Source organism: Nematostella vectensis, chromosome 10, assembly GCF_932526225.1.
Source record: "Nematostella vectensis chromosome 10, jaNemVect1.1, whole genome shotgun sequence".
Taxonomy (NCBI): domain Eukaryota; kingdom Metazoa; phylum Cnidaria; class Anthozoa; order Actiniaria; family Edwardsiidae; genus Nematostella; species Nematostella vectensis.
The window spans coordinates 3,643,798-3,657,056 of NC_064043.1; the positions used below are offsets into that span (position 1 = coordinate 3,643,798).

At 41.2% G+C, this 13,259-nt stretch overlaps 1 protein-coding gene and 1 long non-coding RNA gene across 3 annotated transcripts; one reads left to right on the forward strand and one right to left on the reverse strand.

Moving 5' to 3' along the window:
- Positions 1-725: 725 nt before the first annotated feature.
- LOC116616354 (exosome complex exonuclease RRP44) lies at positions 726-12,655 on the forward strand. The gene is made up of 24 exons (XM_048733617.1): positions 726-1,034; positions 1,172-1,234; positions 1,644-1,813; positions 2,033-2,163; positions 2,895-2,977; positions 3,184-3,296; positions 3,418-3,628; positions 3,882-3,923; positions 4,003-4,071; positions 4,714-4,851; positions 5,617-5,763; positions 6,082-6,198; positions 6,557-6,658; positions 6,915-6,979; positions 7,084-7,168; positions 7,275-7,402; positions 7,910-7,996; positions 8,066-8,222; positions 8,598-8,818; positions 9,570-9,660; positions 9,748-9,825; positions 10,115-10,270; positions 10,612-10,734; positions 12,420-12,655. The coding sequence occupies exons 1-24, from the start codon at positions 813-815 to the stop codon at positions 12,471-12,473; spliced, it is 2,853 nt and encodes a 950-aa protein (XP_048589574.1). The 5' UTR covers positions 726-812; the 3' UTR covers positions 12,474-12,655.
- Positions 6,732-12,420, reverse strand: LOC116616358. Of its 2 annotated transcripts, none has more exons than XR_007313997.1 (4): positions 11,232-12,420; positions 9,885-9,964; positions 9,565-9,639; positions 6,732-8,267 (listed from the first exon to the last, which is right to left on the reverse strand). It is a non-coding gene; the product is annotated as an uncharacterized LOC116616358 (long non-coding RNA). The 2 variants fall into 2 exon arrangements; XR_007313996.1 differs by having other exon boundaries at positions 11,185-12,420.
- Positions 12,656-13,259: the final 604 nt, after the last annotated feature.

Consider the following 13,259-nt stretch of genomic DNA (forward strand, 5'->3'; position numbering starts at 1 on the left):
TATGGGTGCATTAAGCCAAGCATGCGTTTTAGAAATGATGGAGTAATTGTTTTTTTATGATTTTTCAAAGGTTATTTGATATAATTTTGGTTTCTGTTAGATTAACGCTAAATCCATGCTTGGCTATATGAAGGAGCATTTAATAAAAAGGAATACAGAAAGAATGTTGCGTTTTGAAATAACTTGGCGACAAAAGAGCTTTTTTTTAGAAAACGCAGAACCGGAAGTGAAACAAAGCACGCGCGTGCTCATTCGGCCTGCTCAGACACACTGATACCTCACATTATGAGATTGAAATGAAGTTTAAAAACAAATTCCAATAGTGGTTCGTGGTATTTACACTTTAAAGGAACAAAATCCTTCATGTCATGATGAAAATTGAAAAAGTATTTTTAAATTTTGATACAGCGCGCGCTACTTTGAAATAAAATTTTCAGTGCGTGCGCAAGCGTTCGGTGTTTTCAGCGCGCGCAGGTAGTGAAAATTGCTCACCCGAAAAGGATGAGATAAACTTAAAGTCAATTTTTGGGGACTTGAAACGCATATTTTTATTTCTTTTACTTCAGTAAAGCTTGAAATGTCGAATTTTGTGTTATGTATATGCGCGCGCTTAACGCCACCAGCGTAGCAACGTCGTTACTGAGCAACACTAATGTCAGTACACCCTTAAATCTTCAATTTTGAAGATGTCGAAATGTGGTATGGGTGTCCTGTGGTGTGTCAGCGGCTGCTTTCACAATTCAAAATGGCGTCCTGCATACACGTGTTAAAAACTTAAAATTTTCCTTTATTATTTTTTTTTTTTGCCAAAAATGCTGAAATCCAAGACCTTTGTGAAGAAGACCAAGAAGGGAGGAATCTTGAAGGTCGTTCGGGAGCATTATTTGCGTGATGACGTGTGGTGCGGTGCGAATGGATGTTCTATTTGTGGGCAGAGCGAAGCAAGCGTGCTAGATCCCTTGCCTCAAAGCCTTTCGTCCTCGTGTGATTTCCCACACTATCTTATTCCGGACACTAACGTACTGCTGCATCAGGTAGGCAGCATAGCTTAAGATTTTTAAGCGCAAATAGTATTAGTTACTTTGGCATTTGTTTACCTAAATTGGCAGACCATATCTTAGTCCAGTAGTACGAAACAGTTTGACTGTTGTGGTGTGATGTCGTGTTACAGATAGATGTAATCGAAGACCCAGTCTTCAAGAACGTTATATTGCTGCAGACCGTCCTGGAAGAGGTAAGTAAATAGAAGCCCAATCCATAATAATAATTAATAATAACTATGCCCTATCAATCAAGCCTTAAGGAATTGATTTGTTTTGATGGTGCTTTTATATCCCTCCCTCCCCCCCACAAGTTGGTTGTATAACATATCTGCTTACACCCTTGTGTTTGAAATACTGAAATTTACACATGCAGAAAAAAAGTTATCCGAATAAAATACTTTCTAGATTGGGAGGTGTTGGACTAGACCCCCCTGTACATCCACCACCCCTGGAAAGGGCTCCAGCATGAGGCAAAAATTCCACACCCCACAAAATACCCCACCCTGAATTATATACCTGACTTTCTCAAGTACCAAATTCATAACAATACAACCTCATGTCATTGTCAGTTCAATAAAATTTTTGTTGTTGTTGTTATAGGTTAAACATTTGAATTTTGGGGTATACAAACGAGCAAGAAGTATTATCTCAGATCCAGAAAGAAAATTCTATGTATTTTCAAATGAGCATCATAGAAGTACATACATAGAGAGGAAAAAAGATGAGAGTTCTAATGACAGGAATGACAGAGCGATACGGACAGCTGCAAGGTATATAATATTGTGTGAAATTACCATTTCTCAGTATTTTGTATTTGCTTATCCTTTTCAATATTGTTGTATCTTTATGTTTTTTTCTTTGCTTATCCTTTTCAAAATTGTATCAAATTACCATTTCTCTGTATCTCTATGTTTTGTTTTTGCTAATCCTTTTCAAAATTGTATCAAATTACCATTTCTCAGTATCTTATTTTTGTTTGTTGCTCCCAGCTGGTATGGAGACCACTTGCAGGAGTGTGAAGGAGGGAAAGATGTGGAGACATGTGTACAGGTTGTACTTCTCACTAATGACAGAGCAAACAGAGAGAAAGCTCATGCTGATGGGATTGTTACATATACAAGTAAAACAGATAGCATTCTATTTGATTTCCTATCTTTCTTTCTGTCATCCTGTTTTGTACTACTACTGTACTACTAGATGTTTTGTAGTACTAGTGACCTTGGGTTTGGATGGGGGTGACCTTCAGGTTGGATAGGTTGGTCTCTTGATTGTGTTGGAATAAGTGTTGGATCTCCCCATTGGTTTGGATGTGGGGGTTTTATTGTGGCGGTAAACGTTCCAGGAAAGAGTAAAATTCCTACACGTCATAACAATAACGCATGAACGATTTCATTTAACAACTTATCTGCGATTGAGACAGTAATAACGGTGATGACGGTATGTCGAAAATGATGATTGCTGCGATAAATAACAGGAAAATAGCTAAATACAAACAAGTTAAAAGCAGGCTGAATGTTCTACAAAGTACGGTGACGTTACATATACAGATAATTTTACAAATGCTAGCGGATAAACGGAACGAGATACTTACAAATGACGTGAACTCTTTCAGACCTGTAAAACTGTGCTAAAAGTGACCGTAATTTACATTGATTTATACTAAGAATGTGTGAATGTAAAATAAACAAATGGAAAATAAGCAAAGAGAAAATAATGCTATTGTTATTAAATACTGCGGAATTCCACAGTAATATCCATATTGGATTGCATGTGAGGGAGCTCCCCCTTATCTATGGGACTGATTACTGCTTTGTTCATGGAATAGTTTGAATGACTCTTGCATGTGTTTAGTTCAGCAGTATGTGGAGAGCCTTGATGGGTGTGCGGATCTTGTTGATCGCTTGGCAAACTTACAACACAGTAAACAAAAACAGGTAATGTAAGGAATATTTAAACAGCCTACATAGAACAATTAAAACTCTCATAGGTTTATCATTGACTATTATTAGGCTTATCATAAACTACTGTATGACTAGGCTTACTCTTGTAAATAGAGATAATAAGTAGGTCAGCCTAGATCCATTGTAATTATCTTAGCATTAAAACTCTGAATAAGCCTGTTGAATTTTTCTATTTTCAGGCAATTGATGGGAGAGGAAAGCAATGTCTATTTCCTGAGCACATCCCACTTGTAAAAATTCACTCTGGCATCAAATCAGGGAAATACAAACAGGGAACCTTCCACGGTAGTAGGTGTGGAATAATGACTCGAGTCGCAATCGTCTTTTCACCTTTTAGTTTCTCAGTCTCATTCCTATTGTCACGTCTGAATGTGAGTCGCTAACAATTCCTTTGATTCCTCCCTCCTATGCAGAGAAAATTACTTAGAGGCAACTGTGTATTTAAAAGACGGTGGAGATGAGGTGTTCATTCAAGGATTGATAAACCTCAATCGAGCTGTAAATGAAGATCTAGTTGCAGTAGAGCTGCTCTCTCAGGAAGAATGGACGGCACCATCTGAACTAGTACTAGATGATGCCGACCATAGTGAGAGTGAAGAAGAAATAACAAGCAAGAAAACACAGGTTTGTTGGCACAAGAAACAGCAAAATTTTCAATTCTCAATTTCTATACATGATCTTCCATTAATTAAGAATAAACCATGGATTGCTAATGGTATCAGGGTTGGTTTCCATCAAACTGTGAAATAACATTGTGTATTACATTTAAATACACAAAATATAATTGTTTGTTTTTATGTGTGTGATTCCTGGGCTTAATACTCTTTGCTATGCACACTGTTTCACAGGTCAATAAAAAGTCTAATTTGTGTTTCAGATTTTGGATAACAATAAAAATAAATTAAAGAAAACTGGAAAGGTGAGTCATCTTGAAGATTTCTCTGGTTGCAAAATGTACTTCATCTTGACTGATTTTGTGGTAATTTCCTGCCCCACAGGTTGTTGGAATAATCAAGAGGAATTGGAGACCATACTGTGGCGTACTGTCTTCATCAGGAAATCTGCAGGTACTGGTATGACTAGAAAAAACTACAGGCAAGCTGTAGAATAACTAGATGGTATGACTAGAAAAACTACAGACAAGCTGTAAAATAACTAAAAGGTATTGCTAAATAAAAACATCAGGCATGCTGTAGAATAACTAGAAGTTATAACTAAAAAACTACAGACAAGCTGTAAAATACAGTAACTAGGTAGAATATATGACTAGAAAAACTACAGACAAGCTGTAGAATACAGTAACTAGGTAGAATATATGACTAGAAAAACTACTGACAAGCTGTAGAATATCTAGGATTTTTTACTAGGAAATCTACAGACAAACTGTAGAAAAAATAGATTGGCTGCATATGTATGGTATTGTCAGGCAAATAAATCAACATTGGTTGAAATGATATGTTTTATGCCTCTACTGTATGATCTCAAAGTAGTTTTGCTGACATTTCAAGTGTTATCCCTTTGCCTTTTGATCAGACAAATGGTTAAAGCTTGGAGCATTAGTATAACTTCTCTGTTTCACAGAGGTGTAAAACATTTCTTCTCAACCTCGTGTTGATTTATTATTCAGGTACTGGACTTGATTACATTTTATACAGTGGCAGTATAATGTCTACAATTTTTTCTAAAAAATTAAAATATTAACTATACAGAGCACTCGACAACTGTTTGTGCCTGCTGAGAAGTGTGTTCCTAGAATCCGCATAGAAACCAGACAAGCTGAGACCCTTAGGAGTCAACGTATAGTCGTCAGTATTGATTCATGGCCAAGAAGCTCAAGGTACCCTGTGGTGAGTCTACTCCTTCATTTTGGGTACCCTGTGGTGAGTCCATCCCTTCATCTCTGGTACCCTGTGGTGAGTCCATCCCTTCATCTCTGGTACCCTGTGGTGAGTCCTCCTCTTCCTCTCTGGTACCCTGTGGTAAGTCCACCCCTTCATCACTGGTACCCTGTGGTGAGTCCATCCCTTCCTCTCTGGTACCCTGTGGCGAGTCCACCCCTTCCTCTCTGGTACCCTGTGGTGAGTCCACCCCTTTATCACTGGTACCCTGTGGTATGTCCACCCCCTTATCTCTGGTACCCTGTGGTAAGTCCTCCTCTTCCTCTCTGGTACCTGTGGTGAGTCCACCCCTTCATCACTGGTACCCTGTGGTGAGTCCATCCCTTTCTCTCTGGTACCCTCTGGTGGGTCCATCCCTTCCTCTCTGGTACCCTGTGGTGAGTCCATCCCTTCCTCTCTGGTACCCTGTGGCGAGTCCACCCCTTCCTCTCTGGTACCCTGTGGCGAGTCCACCCCTTCCTCTCTGGTACCCTGTGGTGAGTCCATCCCTTCCTCTCTGGCACCCTGTGGTAAGTCCACCCCTTCCTCTCTGGTACCCTGTGGTCTGTCCACCCCCTCATCTCTGGTACCCTGTGGTGAGTCCTCCTCTTCCTCTCTGGAACCCTGTGGTGAATCCATCACCTCATCACTTGTTATGCACCTCACACTGGTACATTTCCCAAAGTTGTCTTCTTTTGACCATGGTTTGATTGAAATAACATGTTTTTTTCCTAGGGTCATTTTGTGCGTAAGTTGGGTGAGATAGGGGACAAAGCAACCGAGAATGAGTTACTTCTGCTGGAACATGATGTGCCCCATCTTGCATTTTCTGCCTCTGTGCAGAAAGATCTTCCTGTCATGCCTTGGGCAATAGCAGAAGAGGTACAGTGCTTTGGAGATGGAATGATATTCCACTGTTTAGTCAGTGTTAACTCAAACCCTAAAGGGATGGAGTTGGCATGGAGTCATCTTATCCTCCTTCCCCGGTGCTTCTGTGATAGTGGAGGCTAGGGTTATTCTTATTTAAGTAATGAGGTTTGTTTCAGTTTCAACATTTCATTCATTTAGGAGGTTTTTGTAGTTTTAGATATACTTTTATGTCATGAATGTGGTTGACCGTAGTCTGTGCAGGGTGCAACAAATAGACACACCATCCACTGGATTAAAAGCTTTTCTTATAACTTCCCTGTAACTTGACAGGAAGTAAGTCGCCGCCTGGACCTGCGAGATCTGTCCATATGTAGTGTAGACCCACCAGGGTGTACTGACATTGATGACGCATTACACTGGATGAAACTGGATAATGGGAATTATGAGGTAAACATCCATGGCTAGGTTCTCGGATTCAGGCATGATGGATGGTCTAATGGATCATTTGAGGGTTGAAACTGGCTAGAAATAACATTAAGAAAGTACATTATTTTCATTATTATTTTTTGTGTGGGAAGGGGGGTGGCATCAAGACCTCTTTTGAACCTGAGCAACAATTCGTACATTTTAAATGGGATTACAGGCAAATAGAAGCCTGCCAGAACTCTGATTTCTCTGTGTGCGAGTGGAGGTAACAAAAAGATCAACTGTCTATTTGTGGCTTTTTTGGTTTATGAAAGCAAAACATTAGTTGAAGATTTGATGCTCTTAGAGATGAATCTTGTGTGACTCTTCTTGTGGTTAGGTTGGTGTCCATATTGCCGATGTTACACATTTTATTCAGCCCGGGACAGCACTGGATGAGGAAGCTGCTAATAGGGGCACAACTGTCTATCTAACTGACCAGGTCAGTAACACAATGCGCCAATCATCTTATATCTGACGTAAAATTTAACGTGGAATTCAAGAATCAGTAAAAATTTATTTTTGAATTATTTATTATTTATTTTGAGATGCCCACAAAATATGCTGTCATTTGTTCTCGCCAAACAGAGCACAGTAACGATAATGTATAGGATTCAATATAACACTGCTATTATTCTATTATTTTATATCCCTAAGATATAGCCGCTTCACAGAGTGTAACAATTGATTTTTTTCAGCGTATTGACATGGTTCCTGAGTTGCTGAGTTCAAACTTGTGCTCGTTACGCTCCAACGTGGACAGGTATGTGATTAAGATAAAGCAAAGGAAATCACTCCATAACATGTTGTTACCGTTATCTGCATGCATGGATGTGCCACATAAGTGAACACACCTTTTTTCCTCAGGTATGCATTTTCCTCAATTTGGGAAATGACACCTGATGCAGACGTCATCTCTACAAAGTTCACTAAAAGCATCATCCGGTCAAAGGTAAAGTGATGCATCCTCTTTCAAAAGTGGATAAATCTTTGGCTTTCTCCCCAGCTCACCCATTGTCAATCACTACAGTTATAGGGCAGTTTTGTTTCATTCACAGGCCTCTCTGACGTACGCTGAAGCACAACTTCGCATCGACGACTTATCTCTAAATGATGATGTCACAGTTTCTTTGAGGAACTTGAATAAACTCGCAAAAATATTAAAACAGCGCCGGATTGATAATGGGTAGGAGAAAGTAGTTTGAGCAATATTAAAGAGTGTCTCAAGTATTTCTACTTGGATCCTTCCCCACTTCCATGCTCTGGGTCTCTGAGGCTGACAGTGTCATAATCTATTAGTGCAAGTCTGTTCAAGGCAGGCATTGTTGGTGCTGTTTGTTTTACACTATGCTGGGAGGTGCAGCGAGGTAGTTCAACATTTTCTTTGCGTTGTGGTGAACCAAGTGTAGCGATACCTGAAATGCTGTATAGTGTTTGCGCTGTTTACACTGGGATTTACCTGGTGGCATGATAGCTAAAGTTTGCACTGTTTACACCGCCTTAACCTGGTGACCTGTTAGCTAAAGCTTGTCATGTTCCTTCCACGGGGCCGAACACCTGGCAAGGTCGAAGGACACTGTACTTATTACATTGGCTGGAGAAACCGCTAGAACTTCATGCATGACCTGCCTCCTCACATGGAGCAAGTATATTACACAGTGATTACTGACAAGTCCCTTATTTGCTATTACAGGGCGCTGACACTCGCCTCATCCGAAGTGCGATTCTTCATTGACAATGAGACGCACGACCCCATTGATGTAGAGACAAAACAACTTCGGTAAGCTTAAGAAATAGTCTTTATACCTTTGCTTGCTAGACAGCTGTAATACTCTTGTCGCTTCAACAGGGACACTAACTCTCTTGTGGAAGAGTTCATGTTGCTGGCAAACATCTCCGTAGCGAAGCACATCCATCAGCGATTCCCTGAGTTTGCAGTCCTGCGTAGGCACCCCTCCCCACCTCCGTCCAACTACGACATACTTGTCAAGGCTGCACGCTCTAAGGTATAGAGATTCTTGCTAGCTTTTGTACCATTTGATCCCCTCATCCTAGCATTTAAGAACGTATCACATTTTAGAATGTATTACACTAAAAAAAAAAATATTTTGCTGCTATCTGAGTCTAAACGTTTCTAGCATGTGTTTTAGAATTTGGTGAAATCTCAGGCTGGACGTTCTCGTAAAAAGGTTTCTTATAAAATAAAAATAGTACCTTAAAAAGTTGACTTGAGAGAGATGGAGAAATTTTTCCAAAATGATATAACAATACGAGAGCTTGAAACTGACAGCCCAGTCTGACCCTTTACTCTTGATTAGCATTCCCCTCCACGCATTGACTCCATAAATCTCAAGCCTCATCATCAGCTATAACTTTCGCAGGGAGTCGAGATCAAAGTGGATTCGGCCAAAGCGCTTGCCGTCTCTCTTGACAAAGCACACCTACCTGGCGAGCCTTACTTCAACACGATGCTGCGTATCCTAGCAACCCGGTGCATGATGCAAGCAGTCTACTTCTGCTCGGGCATGCTCCCTAAGGACGAGTACCGCCATTATGGGCTGGCGACCCCCATATACACACACTTTACCTCACCAATCAGACGGTAAGTAGAGCACCGCCATTACGGGCTGGCGACCCCCATATACACACACTTTACCTCACCAATCAGATGGCAAGTAGAGCACCGCCATTATGGGCTGGCGACCCCCATATACACACACTTTACCTCACCAATCAGACAGTAAGTAGAGCACCGCCATTACGGGCTGGCGACCCCCATATACACACACTTTACCTCACCAATCAGACGGTAAGTAGAGCACCGCCATTACGGGCTGGCGACCCCCATATACACACACTTTACCTCACCAATCAGATGGCAAGTAGAGCACCGCCATTATGGGCTGGCGACCCCCATATACACACACTTTACCTCACCAATCAGACGGTAAGTAGAGCACCACCATTATGGGCTGGCGACCCCCATATACATGTACAATTCACCTCACCAATCAGACGGTAAGTAGAGCACCGCCATTATGGGCTGGCGACCCCCATATACATGTACAATTCACCTCACAATTAGACGGTGAGTACAACACAGTTTTTACTGGCTGGCTAACCCCCATATACACACACAATTTGCCTCACGAATAAGACGGTGAGTACAACACAGTTTTTACTGGCTGGCTGACAACTACTGTACTGTATTCCCACAATCCTTCTCGCCTCACCAAGCATACAGTAAGTGGCTACACTTGTCTACCCATCTAGAGTGAGTATAACAGAGGCCCTTGGTATCCCTGTGTAGTGTTACAGGTTTCCTTATGCCTGTGCTTGTTTACACACCACAGGTATTCTGATATACTTGTCCACCGTCTTCTTGCTGTCTCCATCGGCGCCATGAACTCGTACCCAGACCTCCTTAACAAAGATAAGGTCCAGGTATTAGCGATACTTCCTGTCTTTGGCTTTGTTACACCTGACTTATTGTATAAGTTGGATTACTCGCGTTTTTTTTTTCTTGCTCAGAAACAATGCAACCATCTGAACCACAGGCACAAAATGGCGCAGTATGCTGGAAGGGCATCAGTCGACCTTCACACTCAGGTAATTACGGCTTAACTTAAATACCCACAACCGCCAACTCTCGCCTCACAGACACCCACCTGTTACAGACAACTCGTTATCACAGACACCTTGATTTGACGACAGTCATAACTTGGATAGTATTTGTCAGTCTCTGAGTCTGTGAAAAAAAGAAATATGGAGCGTGTTTTGTCTCTAAATCCCAATAGCTTTCCTTACTTAATTGTTAAACACTGCTACCGTAAAAAGAAGGGGATGAGAGAAAGGTGAATTATTAACTTCTATCCTTCCGCCTTGTGTATCATTACAGTTATTCTTTAAAAAGCGCCCCTCCACAGAGGATGGCTTCGTGTTGTTTGTGCGCAAGAATGCGCTCCAGGTGCTGGTACCAAAGTTTGGGCTGCAGGGAACAGTATACATGAACCAACTTGGTGTCGACGAGCAACTCCTGGCGTTTAACGAGGAGGTGGGTGACCCTTATTGTAGACTTTGCAGCGATGCTCTTAGGGTCTGGGGTAAGGGTTATGGGTTTTATTTTATTTTCATGATGGGGCCTTGGGAATGTTTATCCTGACTGTTTTGAAGGGGTGCTTACAGTGTTTATATTGGAGTACCCTCTAAGGCTCAAGAAGGAAGGATCTCCATTTCTCCCCAATACGTTACAGCTTTTATTCCGAGTTGCCATAAATATGCTGATCTACACGAATATTGTACACCGAGTCTTTTGATGTCTTGCTACTCTTTTTTACACATCATCTATTAAAAACTAGAGTCTCGTTACTGATAGCTTCCTGTCTTTATCTATAGGAGCCGTCCTTAGCTGTTGGCGATGTCAAGTTTAAGATGTTTGATAAAGTTACGCTGCAGATTTCAGTTGAGCAAAACGCGACACAAAATTCCTTCGTCAAGTTCATGCTCACCTCTCCCCAGGTACCTCGTGTCTTCTTATTTCCTCATCCTCACCTCCTACTCATATCTTTTCATTCCCTCATATTCACCTCCCATTCATGTCTTTTTCCCCCTCATCTTCACCTCCCATTCACGTCTTCCTATCCCCTCATCGTCACCTCCCATTCACGTCTTTTCATCCCCTCATCCTCACCTCCCATTCATGTCTTTTTATTCCCTCATCCTCACCTCCCATTCATGTCTTTTCATTCCCTCATCCTCACCTCCTATAGATGTCTTTTCATTCCCTTATCTAAACCCCCATTCATGTCTTTTCATTCCCTCCTCTTCACCTCTCATTCATGTCTTCTTTTTCCTTTATCTTCACCTCCCATTCACGTCTTTTTATTCCCTCATCTTCACCTCCCATTCCTGTCTTTTCATTCCCTTATCTTCACCCCCATTCATGTCTTCTCATTCCCTCATCTTCACCTCATACCATGCCATGCCATAGTTGTCTGTAGTTTTTTTAGTCATACCATCGTAACGAAGATGTCTTCTCATTCCCTCATCCTCACCTCATACCATGCCATGCTATAGTTGTCTGTAGTTTTTTTTAGTCATACCATCGTAACGAAGATGTCTTCTCATTCCCTCATCTTCACCTCATACCATGCCATGCCATAGTTGTCTGTAGTTTTTTTAGTCATACCATCGTAACGAAGATGTCTTCTCATTCCCTCATCCTCACCTCATACCATGCCATGCCATAGTTGTCTGTAGTTTTTCTAGTCATACCATCGTAACGAAGATGTCTTCTCATTCCCTCATCTTCACCTCATACCATGCCATGCCATAGTTGTCTGTAGTTTTTTTAGTCATACCATCGTAACGAAGATGTCTTCTCATTCCCTCATCCTCACCTCATACCATGCCATGCTATAGTTGTCTGTAGTTTTTTTTAGTCATACCATCGTAACGAAGATGTCTTCTCATTCCCTCATCTTCACCTCATACCATGCCATGCCATAGTTGTCTGTAGTTTTTTTAGTCATACCATCGTAACGAAGATGTCTTCTCATTCCCTCATCCTCACCTCATACCATGCCATGCCATAGTTGTCTGTAGTTTTTCTAGTCATACCATCGTAACGAAGATGTCTTCTCATTCCCTCATCCTCACCTCATACCATGCCATGCCATAGTTGTCTGTAGTTTTTCTAGTCATACCATCGTAACGAAGATGTCTTCTCATTCCCTCATCTTCACCTCATACCATGCCATGCCATAGTTGTCTGTAGTTTTTTTTAGTCATACCATCGTAACGAAGATGTCTTCTCATTCCCTCATCCTCACCTCATACCATGCCATGCCATAGTTGTCTGTAGTTTTTCTAGTCATACCATCGTAACGAAGATGTCTTCTCATTCCCTCATCCTCACCTCATACCATGCCATGCCATAGTTGTCTGTAGTTTTTTTAGTCATACCATCGTAACGAAGATGTCTTCTCATTCCCTCATCCTCACCTCATACCATGCCATGCCATAGTTGTCTGTAGTTTTTTTTAGTCATACCATTGTAACGAAGATGTCTTCTCATTCCCTCATCTTCACCTCATACCATGCCATGCCATAGTTGTCTGTAGTTTTTTTTAGTCATACCATCGTAACGAGACGTAATCAGACGTTTGCAGCTTCTGAGCGTCATTTTTTCCTTTTCTGCCTAGATATTAGCTACCAATCAAATGGAGCCAAGCCCAAAGAAGAAGAAGCTGAAATGAGTTGCTCTCTCCTGATGCGCGGAATGCAGTCAGCGGATGGTATTTACAATGGTATTTACCATCCTTTGCTCTTTTGATGCGAGTTAGTGATTGGCCAACCTCCTTACCATGGAAGCTAAAATAACAACAACAACAACTCAAAGCAATGAGCATACAATTCTGGACGGAAGACTTGAGCCAAATTTTAGAAAATAAGAAATATATATATATAATCGTCCTTTTGAATCTTGTTTATATCTGTTGGATGCTTTTACAGCGTATTTTAAACTCGGAAAGAAACAGAAATGCAAATTATTATAGCACCGAGCTCTACCGGATTTCAAGCGCAAACTTGAAGCGGTCGATAGACAATGAAACCACTTCCTGATGTAGGATTCATTGAGAAATAATGATTTTCGAGCTGGTGAAAGCCAAAACGTACAGCGTAATCAAACAAACCACCAAGCCTCAGGGGTGAAAAAAGCAGAGCAAATGGGATTCGACTAGCAGGCAAGGTCCACACCGCCATCTTGGAAATAACCCAGAATACCTTCACAGGCGCGTGAAACCGAGGCTGTCAGAAATCAGGCGGTTCCACTTTCTTGTCTTTCTTATTTTGAATTGATGTTCTATCAGACTAACGCTCAGATATAGGCATTCGAATAAATAAAATTACAATTTGAATTCACGTTACTCTATTCTACTTACTCCTGTATGTGATAGTTTAATATTTTGTTTTTCCTTTATAAAAAAAAACCTTGGAAAAGAAACCGGTGTGACAGTGTGTAATTTAATGCAAAACGCGTC

Excerpts from the sequence above, each read along its gene's own strand:
- LOC116616354 (XM_048733617.1), top strand. The coding sequence starts at position 813 with ATGCTGAAATCCAAGACCTTTGTGAAGAAGACCAAGAAGGGAGGAATC. Across the intron at positions 6,980-7,083 it reads TTACGCTCCAACGTGGACAG|GTATGCATTTTCCTCAATTT; the intron begins GTATGTGATTAA and ends TTTTTTCCTCAG. Across the intron at positions 10,271-10,611 it reads TCCTGGCGTTTAACGAGGAG|GAGCCGTCCTTAGCTGTTGG; the intron begins GTGGGTGACCCT and ends CTTTATCTATAG.